This window comes from Pleurodeles waltl, chromosome 1_1, assembly GCF_031143425.1.
Source record: "Pleurodeles waltl isolate 20211129_DDA chromosome 1_1, aPleWal1.hap1.20221129, whole genome shotgun sequence".
Classification (NCBI taxonomy): Eukaryota; Metazoa; Chordata; class Amphibia; order Caudata; family Salamandridae; genus Pleurodeles; species Pleurodeles waltl.
This window is the reverse complement of record NC_090436.1, coordinates 78,259,492-78,277,494: the sequence shown is the minus strand read 5'-3', so window position 1 is coordinate 78,277,494 and position 18,003 is coordinate 78,259,492. Positions and strand designations below refer to the sequence as shown.

The window sequence follows — 18,003 nt, the reverse complement described above, 5'->3', positions numbered from 1 at the left end:
GGGACGTCTGCTGGTCATTGCTGCACCGGTGGTTGGTTCCTCTCGGGCCTGGGGGCTGCGGTGCAGTGCTTCTCCAGGCATCGGATATCTTCGTCCAGGGCAGTCGTGGTCAGGGGGGTCCTCGGGATTCCCTCTGCAGGTGTTGTCATGGGGGTGCAGAGAGGTCAGCCCAGGGTGGACACATCATCGGAATCGCCTGGGGGTCCTCTCTGGATAGTTGGTTTCTCTGGACACGGGCCGGGGGGGCGGGTGCAGAGTAGTTGGACTCACGCTTCTGGAGTGAGGTGGGAGTCCCTTTAAAGATGGATGTCTTTTCTTCTGGTTGGGCAGAGCAGCTGCCCACAGGAGTTCTTGGTCCTCGGTGATGCAGGCAGTCCCCTGGTGGCTTTTCAGGGGTCGCAGGTCCTGTAGAACCCATCGCTTTTCGGTTGCAGGGTCTTTGAAGCAGGAGACAGACCGGTAGGGCTAGGGCCAAGTCAGTTGTCGTCTCCCTCTCTTTTCTGCAGGGTTTTCAGCTCAGCAGTCCTTCTTCTCCTTGTGAGGTCATCAGGAATCTGAAGAGCTGGGTTCAGGGTCTCCCCTAAATACTAAATTTAGGGGTGTGTTAGGGTTAGAGGGCAGTAGCCAATGGCTACTGTCCCTGAGGTTGGCTACACCCTCCTTGTGCCCACTCCCTCTGGGGAGGAGAGCACATCCCTATCCCTATTTGTCCTAATCTTCCACAGTAAAATGGAGGATTTCTCAAGGAGGGGGTCACTTCAGCTCTGGTCACCTTAGGGGTGGACCTGGCTGAGGGGGTGACTCCTCCTTGTTTTTTTCATTATCCCTCCGGACTTGCCGCCAAAAGTGGGGGCTCGTCCAGGGGGGCAGGCATCTCCACTAGCTGGAGTGCCCTGGGGCATTGTAACACCAGGCTTGAGACTTTGAGGCTCACTGCCAGGTGTTACAGTTCCTGTAGGGGGAGGTGTGAATCACCTCCACCCAGGACAGGCTTTGTTTCTGCCCACAGAGTGCACAAATGCACTCACCCCATGTGGTCAGAAACTCGTCTGGAAGTGGCAGGCTGGCACGGACCAGTCAGCCTTGCACTAGCAGTTGGGCTAACATACAGGGGGCATTTCTAAGATGCCCTCTGTGTGCATTTTTCAATAAATCCCACACTGGCATCAGTGTGGGTTTATGTGCTGAGAAGTTTGATACCAAACTTCCCAGTATTCAGCGTAGCCATTATGGTGCTGTGGAGTTCGTAATGACAAACTCCCAGACCATATACTCAGTATGGCTACCCTGCACTTACAATGTCTAAGAATTGACTTAGACACTTTAGGGGCATAGTGCTCAAGCAGCTATGCCCTCAACTGTGACATAGTGCACCCTGCATTAGGGCTGTAAGGCCTGCTAGAGGGGTGACTTACCTATGCCACAGGAAGTAGTTTGTAGGCATGGTACTCTGAAGGGAGTGACATGTCAACTTTGTCTTTTCTCCCCCCCATCCCCAGCACACACAAGCTGTTCATGCACTGAGTGAGGGGTCCCTGAGGGTGTCATAATACATGCTGCAGCCCTTAGGGCCCTTACCTGGCCACAGGGCGGTTGGTCCCAGGGGTACCTTTTACAAGGGACTGCACTGTGTGCCAGGGCTGTGCCAATTGTGGAAACAAAGGTACAGTTTTAGGGAAAGAACACTGGTGCTGGGGCCTGGTTGGCAGGGTCCCAGCACACTTCCAATCAAAGCTGGCATTAACACTTAGGCAAAAAAGTGGGGGGTGACCATGCCAACAGTGGCCTTTTCCTACATTTAGCCACAAGACAGCCACTGCGTTGATCACGCAGACTTTACGTTGATTTTTCCAGCGCAATTGATTTTCTCCTTTAGGTGAAGTCTTTGATGGCCCTGGGACTTCTTAACATGAGGCAAACTGAAAAGCCCTTGGAGATCACTTGTGGAGGGAAGGCAAAGTCCTTCCAGCAGCGTCAGGGAGCAACAGGGCAACAAGCAGGAGATCAGTTCTTCCAGAAGAGCAGTCCAGATGATTACTTTGGGCAGCACCACAGTTCTTCTGATACAGTCCAGCTGTAGACCCAGAAGTGTCTGCTTTCAGGGGGTCACAGATCCAATATGTATATAAATACCCAAATGTGCTTTCAAGTGGGGGAAATTTCAAAGAGTGGTTTTGAAGTGCACCAGTCCCCCTTTCAACCCAGTTCTGTCTATCAGGAGCTCTGTGGGGGGTTATCAGTTGGTCGTGTGGGGTCAGAACACTAGCTTTTGAAGTCTGGGAGCCTTTCCACCTTCCCTGCTCAGGAAGACCCATCAGTATGCAGATGGATGCAGATGCGGCTGAGTGTCCTGTGCACACAAGGGGGGGTGTCAACCAGCACAGACCAGACATGGATTGGAGACAGGCTGTAAGGGACATAGAGCAGTAAGTGCATAGAAATGCCTACTTTCTAAATGTAATACAATAAGATGATGGATAAAGTGCTGACACTTTTCAAACACTCACACCCAATCACAGATCTTTTGCTCACCATGTCACCCCAGTTTGCACCCAGCCATATGCAAATCAGTCCTGACCCTGCTCCCCAAAGGGACAGTCCAGCCTGAACTGCCAGGCCAGGCCCTCCCTGGACTGGAAACAAGCATCCTGGGACCGGTTTCGGGGTATCACCCCTCATTAACCAGGCTAGCCTGAATCCAGTGTCACAGTGCGCAAGGGACCTGCATCTGGCCATACCCTGTCCACTTAGGGTGCACATAGCAACACAGGATGATGGACAGAATGCTGAAACTTTTCAAATACTCACCCCCAGTCACAGATCTGGGTTAAATCCATTGTTCCTTTGCTCACCATGCCACCCCAGTTTGGACCCAGTCATATGCAAATCAGTCTTGACCCTGCTCCCCATAGGAACAGTCCAGCCTGAACTGCCAGGCCACGTCCTCCCTGCAAATGGCTGGGTCCAAACTGGGGCAACGTGGTGTGCAAAAAAAAACAATGAATTAAACTCAGATCTTTGTGACTCAGATTAGAAGTTAGCACTTAAAGGTATATAAGGCAATTCCCATTGCTGGCCTATGACAGGAGCAGACTCCACAATAGTGAAAAAATGATGGCGGGTGTTTTTCACTACCAGGACATGTAAAACTTACAAGTACATGTCCTGCCTTTTACTTACATAGCACCCTGGCCTATGGGCTACCTAGGGCCTACCTTAGTGGTGACTTATATGTAATAAAAGGAGAGTTTAAGGCTTGGCAAGTAGTTTTAAATTCTGAGTCAAATTGGCAATGAAACTGCAATGACGAGCCTGAGACATGGTTAAGAGGCTACTTATGTGGGTGGCAAAATCAGTCCTGCAGGCCCACTAGTAACATTTACTTTACAGGCCCTGGCACATGTAGTGCACTTTACTAGGGACTTACAAGTAAATTAAATATGCCAGTTGGGTAAGAGCCAATGTTACCAAGTTTTATGGAGACAGCACATGGACCTTAGCAGTGGTTAGCAGTGGAAAAGAGTCCAAAAGCCAACAAAAATTAGGTCAGAAAGAGGAGAAGGAATGTGGGAAAGTGCATAGTTGCCCCCCACTTTTTGCCTGATGTCAGTGTATTTGGACTGTAGTTCACTGGGATCCTGCTACCCAGGACACCAGTGACTGTGCTCTGTCCCCTAAATTTAGTTGCTGGTATTTCTCCCACATTTGGCAAACTGCTGCACCCATGTAAGTCCCTAGTATACGTTACCTAGGTACCAAGGGCACTGGTACACCAGAGGTCCCCCATGGGCTGCAGCATGTATTATGCCACCCATGGGAGCTCATGCAAACAGTGAGTGCAGGCCTGCCATTGCAGCCTGCGTGAAATGGTGCATGCACCCTTTCACCACTAAACCTGACCACTGCACTTAAACATTATAAGTCATCCCTCTGGTAGGCCCTTCAGCCCAAGGGTAGGGTGCATGTGTCCAAGTGTGAGGGTACCCCTGCATAAGCAGGGTGCCCCTACAGACACCAGGCCAAGTCCTGGACTCTGTAAATGCAGTGAGCCATCTTAAAGTATGCTGTGGACACTGGTCAACACAAGTGGTCCAACTACATAATGGCTTCTCCGAACCTAGGCATGTTTGGTATCAAACATGTTGGAATCATGCAACTACACTGATTCCAGTGTTAGCTGCATAATACCATGTACTCTGGGGGTTCCGTAGAGGATCCCCCAGTTCTGCCTTTGCAGCCTTATGGGGTTTAGCTGCCAGCACGCACTGCTGCTGGCCCCAGACACTATTCTGCCCTCCTGCTGGTGAGCTAGGCTTGGGACAGAGGGGCAGAACAAAGGATTTCCTGCAAGGGAGAGGTGTGACCACCTCTCCCTGTGAATTAGGTGTCTAAAGGCTGGGATGGGGTGAGCTCTGAGTGCCAACAGACTGCTTTGAAAGGCACATTTGGTGTCCTCCGTGCATAATCCGGTTTGCACCAGTTCAGGAACCCCTGATTCCCACTCTGGCGTGAAACTACACAAAGGACAGGGGAGTGAGCACACCCCTGTCCAGCTCCTCCCCTGGGGAGGTGCACAAAGCTCTTCCATGTGATTCTGCCATTTTGGAAATAAGATGTGCAGAGGCCCCTGGGAGCGTCTGACTGGTTAGGCCAGGTGGATGATGTCCCTGACCCTCTCTGATAGGTGGGTCACTGCAGAGAGTGACCAACTCCCTTTTAGGATTACTTAAGGGCTTCCTCGTGGGTGGGTCCTCGGATTCTTTGAGCAAGACTCTCCAATGAACTCTTTGTAAGACATCTTCTGCTCCTGGCCTCTGGACCCGCTGCTGGTCTTCATTGGAACCAAACAAGTATGCTCCTGGTGGGAAGACTCCCATTGCAACATTTTTTCCTCGGTTCCTGCAACAATTCTGCAACATCCAAGGCACTGCATCCTGCAGGGTCACAAGGACTCTGTTTGCACCAGGAAGCACGAAGGAATCTCCCTGGGAGTAAAGCAGTCACTCCCCTGCATCTGCAGGCACCCCAAGACAACGTCGACCGACTGGTGGGGTCTGCTGTCAATAGGCATCTAAAGATCCTGCAACACAGTCTCTGTGGCCTCCACTGGGTCCTGCTTGTCTTCTAACCAACTTGGGAGACTGTGGACCCCTGCTCCTGCCACTATACTGAAAGCCCTGTGCACCACAATTGTTGAATTTACCAAGGCTTGTTGACTCTTCCTCCGTGAGATCTTCATGCACCAAGAAGCCCCAGCCTCTAGCACTCAACAATGTGAAAATCAGCCGCTGTCCTGCAGCGACTGTGTCGTGGGACTTCTGTTTTTTTGTGCTGGTGAGGCCTCCTAAAGACTCCCTGTGTCCCTCGCATGTGGGTCACTCGTGGGGGCTCCATCACCTTCTCCTGGCCTTTCTTTGGCCTCCTGGGTAGAGTCTCCTGGACCTTGGTGGACCCCAAACCTTTGCAAACTCTTCTTCAGCTCATGTTTGCATTTGCCAGTGCTTGTTGATGACCTGGCTGGCCACTGACCCTCCTGCAATCCGGTGACCATCGAGGGACAGCTCTGAGGTGACTCCTGGTATCTTCTGCAGCTCCTGAACCCCGCAGTTGGACTTCTTCTTCCAGTTACTTGCAGGAACTTCAGCTCCAGGAGGGTGGGCATTGCCACCAACACCACCTGGGAACCTCCAAGGGTGCTGGACCCTGTCCCCTTCCTTTGCAGGACCTCCACATCTGCAATCTGTCCATGGCTTCCACTGACCTGGTCCACGGGTAGTGACAGCAGCTGGACAATCCAAGGCATCCACAGCCTTCAGAGAGTCCCTTCTTCCCTCTGCATCCGGCTCTCCAGTGTACTCCTGTCTCCTGGGTATCCTGAGGTAGGGACACTCTCCATCCACCCTCTTGTCTGCTGGTTTTCTCGGGTTCCACTGGAAAGGGTCCTGAATTCCACAAACTCCAACCACTCCTCTCTGTGTTAGTCCATGAGACAACTAGGTGGGTAACTACCTTACTCCTGGTTGCCGGGTCACCTACTGTATTTACCTATGTTGTTTCTAACTTCACCCAGCCCCTAGCTAACTACCACACTTACCTTGGTTGGGGTCACTGTTTCACATTCCACTTTTTTATTATATGGTTTGGCCCACCCATAGGGCCCTGTATATTTTATGACATTTCTGATTGTTATTTTGTGCATATATTGTGTGTAGTTATCTCCAAGGGAGATATACCAATGCTAGTTTAGTAGTAGTGCTGTAATAAAGAATCCTTTATTTTTACAACACTTGTGTGGTTCTTTCTTGTGAGTGAGTTACTGTCTGACTACTGTGCTATTGCAAGTGCTTTACATTCCTCCTGGATAAACTTCAGCTGCTCGCCTCAGCTACCCCTAGAGAGATTCTGCTATAAGGACACCTATTCACTATCACTAAGGGCTGCCTGGAATCAATATAGGGCGCCACACCATTGGTGTACACCATAAACTGAGCCAGCCTCCTACAAGGAAGGCAAAACGTTTGGGGTGACACGTCAGAGAGGGCCGTTTTCCAACACAGCCCATCCATTTTGCTTAAAGGGAAAGGGATTGTGTTTAAAAAGAAAAGTTCATGTTTTCTGTTTGCTTAAGAGAAGAAAAGTGGTGCCATGGACCACTATTTCCTCTTAAACAAACATTGATTTACATTCACAAAGGGAACCTTTCCCTTTTGCAAATGGGTTACCACCTCCTTCGAGGTGTTGACAAAATATCAATGTTTTGTGACCAGATTGTCACAAAACAATGATACATCACATACCAATTTGGTGTTTGGATGGGACACCTAAAACATGTCCCTTCCAAATTAACAAGTCTGTGTCCTTTTCTGAAGAATTTAGCTATTCGGAGACACTTTTCCGAATCGCTAAATGAGTTTAATACATAAGAAAAGGGGTTTTAGCTTTTGCAACCCCTCTGATTTACCGGTTCGGAGGGTTTGTGAATGCTGAAACCCTCTGAACATCTAGCATTATATGTGGTAAAGTAATGAACATGTGTGAAAAGGTGATGAATAAATGGACAACGGATGAATGAATGAATAAGTTAATGAATGTATGGAAGCAGCAGGGCAGGTGGATGAATAGAACAGGGTGATGAATGAATGAACATAGATGGAGAGATGGATTAAGGTGAGGGGTGAATGGAGGCACTACCATAATGGGTGGACAAATGGAGTAAGGTGGTGAATGAATGGGAAGATGGATAGAATAAAGTGATGGATGAATGGATGCAGCAAGTTGATGAGTCAAAGAATGGAACAAGGTGCTAAATGAATGGCTGAGTGATGGCTGGATGGAATAGTGATGTTGTGATTGTAATTATATAGTGCTTATTACCCCTGGCGAGGCATTGAAGAGCTTTACGATGAGTAGCACGCTACTCTGGTACCCAAGGTTAGTGGTTAGTCCAGCTAGTTGGCTCATTAAAGTTTAGTTCTAGTGAGCAATCTATACATTCACATCAGGCCAGCACAGCCATAAAGGGCCAGTAGCAGAGATGAACGGAGGGTGAAGGTTGAGGTGAATTGGGGTTTATGTGTGGAGACAGTGGAGTTGCCTAGCGCGCCTCATTATACTCCTTGCAAGGTGATGGTCACTCTGTTGGGCCAAATTGGCGGATCCGGCATGTGGGTAAGACAGATCAATAGGTATGACTGCTAAGAAGACAGCCCTAACAGTACTAGAACAGCAAGTGGAAAACCGGCTTCAAAGTAAATATATATACATAGCAGCTCACATGCAGCAATTCATTTCTCTTATGCTTTGGGTATTGTCAAGTGCTGTATGCAGTGATGTCTGTGACCGACGGCTGAAGCTGGCTGAATCAAGGCCATCGAAGAGCAGGGCTACAGTTACCAGAATGTAGGTAGTGCGGGTGTAATAGCACACAAGGCGCACATCATCTCTGAGCAACAGGTCACTTAGGATGCACATTGACTGATATAAGTAGCAGCACACCCGGATAGAGTCTGGGTGAGGGGAGGTGCAGGGGTCTACAACTGGTGTGAACAACGTACGTTCATAAGAAATTGTTCAACACCCCTACTGCTCCCCCCCACCCCCCCCCCTCGAGGGGGCAAAAGGGGTCCAACCTCGCAAGGAGCAATTAATGACCGCCAACACAGAGCTATCCACGACAGCCACCCACAGAAAGGAAAAAGAAGCCACCACGGACAGCACTGGGTGACATTCTAATTTGAATCTGCCATTCTAATTCAAATAGAATATCACTTTCACCACCCCACCATCAGAGTTACTGGCTGGCTAACACAGTTCAATCCCCCCCCCCCAAAAAAAGGCACAAGACAGCCACAGGGAACTAAACTAGAAAGGTCACCCAAACATATCAAGAGTGATCAAACACAGTCATTGTGTAATAAGGATGATAAATTGGCCTGAATCATGGTCATATTTGTAAAAAGAAGAGATTATTAAAACATATACAATTATTATATAAACCTTTTTATCAAAAATAAACTTTTGAAATTGGACTGTAATGCTCAAAACGGCCCCTAGAGGGTACAGTAACAAAAATATTGTTTGTAAGAAACATGGGGCCATATGTAAGAACATTTTCCCATAGACACAGAATGGGTAAAACTCTTTGATACATCTGGCCCGTGGTCTTGTAATCGTATTTTTAGCCCATAGAGGGCATAACTCCATGTAAACAAAGGGAGAAAGTAATGCAGTGTAACCCTATACTTGGCCCCTAGAAGGCATTTTTAGGGCTAACAGGCCTACTGCATTACACAAACAAGGCCTTTAAAACAAAACTTCTCCCAGCTGTAAAACCAAAGTTGTAGCCATAAGAAAGCTTATAAGACACTTAATGGTAGGAGGGAATAATATTTTGGGGTCCCCACTTACCTAGTGTGGGGACCCATAGATGATGTAGACAGAAATAACGTTTTGAGGGTGGTCCCATTGCCGAGGACCACCACAGGCTGAGTTAAAAGTAATGCCCTGTAAAGCATTATGGAGTGAGTTTTTGTGCCGCAAATGTTATAGATTGTTGACTGGAATGCTCAGAACAGCCCCTAGAGAACACCACAATAAAAATAGCATGGAAGAAACATGGTCCTGTAACCATACAGCCAGCCCTTAGAGAGCATAACCACATGAAAAAGATTGTGAGAAAGTAAGGCAGTGTATCTGTGTATGTAGCCCCTAGAGGGCATTGTGCATTACACATTTTCAAGGCTAGCAGGTCTAGTGCAACGATATTACAAACAAGGCCCATAAAACATAACTTCTCCCAGCTGTAAAACAAAAGTTCCAGCAGTGGTGGGAGGGGTGTTATTTTGGTGTCCTACTAACATAGTGTGGGGACCCACAAATGATGTAGACAGAAAGAGCACATTGCGGTTAATGTTTTGAGTGTGGTCCCATTGTACTAGGACCACTACAGGCTGAGTTATGAGTAAAAAAAAATGTAAAAGTAATGCCCTGCAAAGCATTATATGGCAAGTTTCCATGCCACAAATATTTTAGTATGTTGATATGATTGTTTAGAACAGCCTCTAGAGGATACCACAATGAAAATAGCATTTGTAAGAAACATGGAAGAATGCGCCACCAAAATGAACCCGTGGCCAGTAAAAACTTCAAACGACTATACACAGCCCTGACAAGCTGTTGTAAATTGTACATGTCATACAGAACCACGAAGCCATCAGCTGGGTGCGGAGGAGACACCATACCCCCGCCAACCCATACGCGCCCACCCCAGCTGGAGGAAACTACACCAGAAGAAATAACCAATCTCACACATAACCAGTGAAACACCAGGAGTCACGCCCACAACCGACGGAGGAAGAGTCTAAAGACCTAAACCTCTCGGACAGAGTGGCTCTTCCCGCACATGCTGGTTCCTGCTGTAAACATTATACCGAGTGTCACGGAGCAATCAAAGAAGAGCACCGGTAATAATAACAAAACTCAAACAAATAAACCTGCAGAAATACACATCAAATCAGCAGGCCAGCAGACATAACTTTTAACAATAAACAAAACCTCCACCTTGCAGAGAGAACGCCCCTCCCCCCGTAGGAATTAGAGCAGCTAGTTGCACGGTAACCCATGAACACATCCCTGACTGGAGAAAGGCATCGCAGACCTCCGGCTGGTAGAAAAGGGAGATGGCCGGGACCAAATCTGCCGCACCGCAAACAGTCGTTGCTCTCCAAGCGGGTCCCAGGAGACTCACCTTATCACTCATGCCCTCTCCTGCTCCGTGACAAACACGCACATACGGCCCGAGGCTCACCAGCGCCGCGCGGCAAGACAGAAGCTGCATAATGAGGGCATCTGACTGCCTGTTGGGCAGAGTGCGTGTCTTGGCTTCTTCTGGTCGAGAAGTGTTATATCAGTGGCAGTGCCACACTTTCACCATAACGTCACGACCTGTGTATCCTGGTAAATAACTCTGTTATAATAGCTTTATAAAACTCTCAAGTATTTTCACGATGTGGGTCAAAAATATACAAAAGGCCACCAATAGGTTTTGGATAGAAAGGAACCCTAAAAAAATATATATATATATATATATATATTTTGCTGACGTTCACCACAAATACAGCAATTTAAAGGAGCTGATTTTAGCTCCGGGGTATTCAAAATTACCCAATATGTAGGAAGTACATAGCTGCTCCCAGTACTTAACTGTATAGCTATAAAAAGAACGTGATACACAAACCATTAACTACTTTGGAATTCCGTGCAGATATTTTCATTATTTGTGGCACAACTGGATAAGTAGAATTTATCTTTTGTAGGGAGCTTAGTGTGCTGGCGCTGCATCAGAATTCCATGACCATAGGTTGTCTCTTTCTCTACCTTAAATATCCTGCCAATATAGGTTTGAAGTTGAGCAGAGTTTAACTTCTCAGTATAGTAAATGGGACAGATAAAGTCCACTGACATTCCACTGGTATTCAGTTCAGGAAATACATATCTCTCTCAACCTGTTCCTGCCAGTTCACATATGCTTTGATGTCAAGATGCTAAGTAGGAGTATGACGGTGCGTAACATGTTTGTGGCCTCACTTCTTTCTGTGATCTCTAGATAAAAGTAAAAGTGACAGTGTTTGTTCATGTTACTCCTTAAACCACTTTACATTTAGGAGACAATGTTAAATTGATAACATGGGTGTTTAAGTTGCAGCTTTCACATTTTTTTGTAAAGCTGTCTTTTATCTGTTCACTGCAAACAATGCAGGTGGATTGTATAAGGGTTCTTCTCCGGCAAGAGCCTAGTGTATTTTCTTGTTGATGTTTGATATGAGATCCAGGATCAAGTCTGCTATGAAATAGAGCTGACTATATCCTCTTCTAAGGTTTGTTCCACTTCAAGCTCTCTGAGGTTACAGCCTTCTCCCTGAGACCTATTCACTAGACTGAGCAAAAGCTAGTCCAGGCACTTATTGCAACTGATATGTGTGTCATTTGTGAAGTTCAGGCTTGTTTGTGGTACTTCCACCCCCACCATTCTTCTGCTTGAGTCTTTCACTTTTCTCAGAACTAGTACTAAGGAATATTCACTCTTTCCTCCTTCCTAGGTTGTGTAGGTGACTACCATTAGTAGTACCAGTTGTCAACCATTCTTCAGAACTTAAGAAATGTGGTAGCAAGATGTAAACCAATATAACATGAGCAATTAACAAAATACATCCCATGTGTTCAGTTTCTGTGGGATATGGCTTCGATTATGGAAGAAACACAATCTCTACATCAGCCCCCACCCCCTTTTCAGCTATTAAGAGCACCTGCCCAGTTGTAAATACAAACCATTCATGTCATAATCTTTACAACTAATGCATCAACGCATAGGGAATTGACTCTGCTTTGAAGAAACTGGCTTATAAAAGCCACCTCCCGTCCACCCCGCCAAACTTCCTTGGCCTGCTTCTCCTTATCCTCAGTGTTCTTCATCACCTGTCTGATGCTCCTTCAGCAATCCTTTTCTGGGTCCCAAAAATGAAAGTGTTTGTCACTGAATGATACTCTTACTTTAGCTGGGAAGACCATTCCCTCTTGAAGCCAAAGAGAGCCTTCAATGGTTCTAGTTCTCTTCTTTCCACTGGAGCTGTTCATGGGAGGGAATATTAAGAACTATGAGTCCCTCCGCAACAGTTTCCCTTTCTTCCGAACCATATCCAGGTCCTAGAAACAGGGATAGTCCTCTCTTAAGTGAGGCAAAAGCAATTCATAATTTAGGGCAATGTTATAAAATCATTCACCTTGATAGGATTCATAGGTGTCTGTAACAGTGGACCTTCACCACTATACTCTACGCCACTGCTCTCTGCATCACTCTCTGCCACTCTGCTGTACGCCACTGCGCTGTATTCTACTTTGCAAGACTGCACTCTCCACCACTGAACTCAATGCCACTCTACTCGAGGCCACTCCAGTGTATGCTGCTCTACTCTGCAATACTGCACTCTTACCATTGCACTCTACGCCACTACTCTGTGACACTGCACTCCACTCTCCCTTGCACCACTTCATGGTAATCTGACACAATCTACTCTGTGTCACTCTAATACGCTTTGTGCCACTCCATTGTACCCTGTACCACTCCACTCTACTCTAAAGCAATTTACTGTCACTGCAGTCTATGCCACTCTACTCAACGTGACTCTACTCTGCACCTCTGCACTCAACACCACTTTATACGAGTGCGCTCTATGTAACTGTACTCTATGCCACTATATTCTACTCTGCCCCACTTTATGCAACTGCGCTCTATACCACTGCACTCTACACCACTCCTTCACTGTACTCTGAAATAATCTACTATACACCACTGCAAGCTACTCTGCCCCACTGTATGTCACTGCACTGTATGCCACTGCACTGTATGCCACTCTGCTGTCACTACACTGAACTCCAATGCACTCTACACCACTATTCTCAAAACGAATGCACTCTACGCCAATATACTCTGTATCACTGTACTTTACGCCACTTAACTCTAGGCTACTCTACTCCACTTCTGTATCCCACTTAACTTTTAGCCATGCTGAACAGCAGCCACTCTGGTGTACAACGTGGCTAAAACATATTGGCAGAGCTGATAGCTCTTGTATAGGCGAGCCCTATTGACTTTGCCAATGCTTGTTTCGGACTTGGGGCCCAGAGGCACTAGAGATGGGGAAAAAAATCGAAGCAATTGGAAAAGAACTGCTAGACCTGAAAATATAGTTATTAGGTGGAAGCCTTCAAGCCTAATAGTGGACTATGCAGAGACTATTTACACATTTGCAGAGGCAGCCAGATTATTCCTGGACGGGATCGTGATAGTACCTTGATGATGGAATGATTAATTAAAATAAGACGCGCATTTATTCTCCTGTTACAAGTTTAAAGTTGTATTAATGTTTAGGCCTATGCTACACTGAAGTTACCTAACTGGCTTTGTTTGAAGGCCGTTTTGAATGTGACCTATTGTATCAGTGTGTTGGTAATATTTGTTTGTAATCAAACCTGGCATACCTATCTCGTAGAACTGTTTTCAGATAGTGAGTTGATAATTGAAAATAACAAGTTCATACAAAACATCTTGATGTATATAGGTGGTCAACCTTAGGTGTAGATCTTCATCATGTGTATGTGTGTATATATATATATATATATATATATATATATATATATATATATATATATATATATATATATATATATATATATGTATGTATATGTTGTTTCTGTGCTTGGCATGTTCGTAGATCATTGCATGGCTCCTGGGTGGGTTGTTATACTAGATATCTATGAATTCCTGCTCTCATCTTATCACACTTATCTACTCATCATTCTTATTTCATGTCTCTATCAAACTATCCTCCATTCTCACTCTCACTCATCCCAAATCCCTTCTACCACTTTCATCTCCTAAATATCTCTGCCTAAGCTCTTCCCTTCGCTTCCACATCTAACTCACCAAACCTCACTCTACTACTGTGACCTCCCACACAACCCTACTAAATTTTCCTGCATTTGTCTCACCCTGCTACTATGCTCTCCCTTTCGACGCCTAGTCAGGGGTAGTAAGCGCTATATAAATACGATTACAATACAATACAATACATAGAGAAGCAAAGAACTGCTCCCCCGCCACAGCAGAGCACCACATTGCCACCTTGGGTACAACTTTGCCCCCCACAGCGCCGCAGTTTGAACTTACCTCATTTACTTGCTGCATGTCGGGAAGGAAGATTTGCCCCGAGTTGGTGGCTGCAGTCTCCTCATACACTGGGCATCCTGGGAGACCCTTGTCCCCACCACCCCCAGTTAATGAATGTGATATATGAATAGATGCAGTGTGTTAATGGGTGGATGAATGGATGGATGGGTGGATGGATGGATGGATGGCCTACGCCGCACACCGTGAGCTGGATGACCGGCCTCTTTACCTTGTACTCCAGAGCCGCCTCTTCGATGGGCACCACCTCGTGCGCCCTGTGCTCCTTGGACTCTCTGCACACCACACAGATGGCCCTCCCCTCCTCCTTGCAGAAGAGCCGCAGCTTCTCCCGGTGCCTGGCGCACTCCCCCCGCACCTGGCGCTGCGCCGCCTGCTGGGAGAACTCCCTGGCGATCTGCACGATCTTGGCCAGCTGCCGGTTGGAGCTCAGGGCGCCCTTGAGTGATTTCTTCCGACACTCGGGGCAGGGGAAGTGCGAGGCCGCTCCTGCCCAGCAGGAGGTGAGGCAGGGGCGGCAGAAGTTGTGCCCGCACTGCGTGGTCACCGGGTCCGTGTAGTAGTCCAGACAGATGGGGCACTTTGTCTCTTCCATCAGGTGCTCCACCGGGTTTGCTTCAGCCATGGCCCAGGGTCCAACTGTGACCGAGATGGAGAGGGGCAGGGAGAACCAGAGAGCAGGGCAGAGGGCAGTGTTAGAGGACAGGACTACAGAGCAGGGCTTTTAAGCAGGGCAAAGAACAGGGCCAGAGAGTGGGCAGAGAGCCGGCGCAAGAGCCTGGCAGGGAGAACAGAGGGCCAGGCAGAGAGCTGGCCAGGGGGCACCCTAGGCAGGAGCATGGAACGGAGAAACAGCTGGAAAGAGAGCGGGCAGAAAAAAGCAAAGAGTTGGGCAGACAGCAGACGTGTCGAGCTCCGGGCAGAATGCGGGGCAGGTAGAAGCAAAGAGCTGGGCAGACAGCGGGCGTGTCGAGCTCCGGGCAGAGTGTGGGGCAAACAGCAGGAGAGAGAGCGGGGCAGAGAGCTGGGCAGACAGCAGACGTGTCGAGCTCCGGGCAGAATGCGGGGCAGGTAGAAGCAAAGAGCTGGGCAGACAGCAGACGTGTCGAGCTTCGGGCAGAGTGTGGGACGAACAGCAGGAGAGAGAGCGGGGCAGAGAGCTGGGCAGGCAGCTGACGTGTCGAGCTCCGGGCAGAATGCGGGGCAGGTAGAAGCAGAGAGCTGGGCAGACAGCGGGCGTGTCGAGGTCCGGGCAGAGTGTGGGACGAACAGCAGGAGAGAGAGCGGGGCAGAGAGCTGGGCAGACAGCTGACGTGTCGAGCTCCGGGCAGAATGCGGGGCAGGTAGAAGCAGAGAGCTGGGCAGACAGCGGGCGTGTCGAGGTCCGGGCAGAGTGTGGGGCAAACAGCAGGAGAGATAGCGGGGCAGAGAGCTGGGCAGACAGGAGGACTGAGAGCCCGGCACAGAGAGTGAAGAGAGCAGCGACTGAGTTAGTCCAGGTTTCGAGTTTCACTTTCGTTTCTCTAGAAGACACGAGCAGAGGATCCGGGGAAACACACATTCACAGGCTAGCACTTGCCTCAACAGAATCCAAAACATGGGTTTGAAAATGCCATGAATAACTATAGTTACTTATTATATTTACGTTTTTAAAACAGAGGCGACATGGAGAGGCCCAAAGTGGCATAAAACCGTTTAGAAATACATAAATATAATTCATACTGATAAATACATTTGTGGTAGAGACGTCACAGTGGCTGTAAAGACGAACATTTGCGCAAATCGCTTAATTGGAAGCGTTGATGGAGCTAGTTGTATCACGGGGGTGAAGAAACAACATCCCTTGAGTTTCTTAAGACACATTATGACAGTGAAGTGACTTCTAAAGATCGTATTTTGTATGTGACAAGCGATTATTTTATAATGAGCTGTTTCTGCTGTTTCAGTTCTTTGTGAATGTAGGCGCTGTAGTGCTGCGTGCCAGTGACGGAACTGGTACTGAGACACTACCAGTGCTTTAAATGGAAAAATAGAAGTGCAGGCACTCTGTACCAGAGTACCTGCTTGTTTCTGAGAAGTGCCGGTACTCTCCAATTAAAAGTATTACGTTTTTCTTGAGATATGCCGGTACTCTCCCTCTCAAAATAAAAAAGTGCCGGTACTCAGTACCGGAGAGTACCGGCCCATTTAAAGCACTGGACACTACCATCCGGGGGTGAACAGAGTGGAGGTCTTCCTGAGCCCCACTTGCTTTTCCCCCTATGTTTATTACGTGAAATGTTGGTTTTGCCCTGGTGTCGTCAGGGTGACTATAAAAATAAAGGGCGTTGCGTGTGGACAGAAAGGCTGGCGGTTTCAGAGCGATCCTGGGGTCGCGTCCGTAAAGTCACACGCTGCTGCACCCGGCCCAGACCAGACCGCCAATAAAACATAACAACGGTGTGTGGCGAGTCTTTATTACCTGTCTGGTATTAATGTCGGGAGGCGCCGACATTACATTGGTGACGAGGGGGTGTGGTTCTCGGATCCCCGCTCCTTTCTGTGGCGGCCGCTTGGTCCTGCGGTGCTTGTGCCACGGGTGGAGGCGTTGTATGCCTGCCACACCCTCTTCATTCAGAGGGAGTTTCCTGGGACTCTACGCTTCCTGGTTCCTGCTGTGTGGCTGCTCCGAGTCTCTCTGACTCTCACACGCTGCTGCCGGTGGACTTGGAACAGGAGGCTCCGCCCACCTCAAGTTCTGTTTTGAAGCTCGTTTTTCCTGTGCTGTTGTCTGTGGCTGGACAGAGGATTTCTGTTTGAGACTGTTTTTGCCTTTGTGGAGGAACTTTGTTGCTGCTGACTGCTGTGTAAACGTACCTGGGTCTTCCTGCAGCTACTGTATTTCTTCCTGTGGGAAAGGTGCATCTGCAGACGCCTGGTGAGTCCTGCTGGCAGTGACTTTTACAACCATATTGCTCAGTCCCAACAGTTTCCTTGATGCCACCAACGGTCCAGTGAGTACCCGATTTGGTAGTGTGAGGCCAAGACTGTTTCTGCAAATTTTACGCATACCTGCTGCTTACATTATGTCAACAATTCCTCCCGTCGAGCATTTCATCGTGGAAGGGGCCCCATCTGCCCAAGCCCCTAAGTGGAGAGAATGGGTGGAAAGGGTTTTATTATATTTTGAGGCCACCAAAGTCGAAGATGCTCAGAAACGCGCTTTAATTTTACATTTAGGAGGAAAAGATATCTACAAAATATCCAAGAACCTCGTTGAAGATGACCCAAAAATTCACATCACGTTAATTGCTGCTCTAAATAGACATTTCGAGCCCATGGCCAATACAGACTATGAGCGGTTCGTTTTCAGGCAAACCCGTCAACTTGCGGAAGAATCAGTAGACTCTTTCCACATGAGGCTAAGAGATCTGGCCAGCATGTGCAGATTCGCCGACGAAGTGGAGGAAATAAGAGGGCAAATTATTCAAGCGTGTTCATCAGTCAAACTTAGGGAACGTATCCTGGAGAAATCTGGAAGGTCTTTGCCTGACATTCTCCAGATGGGACGCACTAAAGACTTGTCCAAAGTCCGAGCATCCCATATGGAAGCAGCCCTACAGAGACCAATAAAAGAAGAATCTACGAACACATTAGCTCCAGCTACAAGCAAGACGAGATTCCGTGCTAAAAAGACTCCAACGAAACCCTGTGGGTATTGTGGCGGACCATCACATCGACCGTCTGAATGCCCAGCCAGAGGAAAATAATGTGCTGGGTGT

The 18,003-nt window shown here is 47.9% G+C and overlaps 1 protein-coding gene across 1 annotated transcript in view; it reads right to left on the bottom strand.

Moving 5' to 3' along the window:
* Positions 1 to 15,722, bottom strand: part of LOC138266473 (E3 ubiquitin-protein ligase TRIM39-like) — an 83,836-nt gene extending 68,114 nt beyond the window's left edge. The window contains exon 1 of the mRNA XM_069215347.1: positions 14,454 to 15,722. Coding sequence (XP_069071448.1) covers positions 14,454 to 14,867 — 414 coding nt within the window. The 5' untranslated portion in view covers positions 14,868 to 15,722. The remainder of the gene's footprint in view (positions 1 to 14,453) is intronic.
* Between the last annotated feature and the right edge of the window lie 2,281 nt (positions 15,723 to 18,003).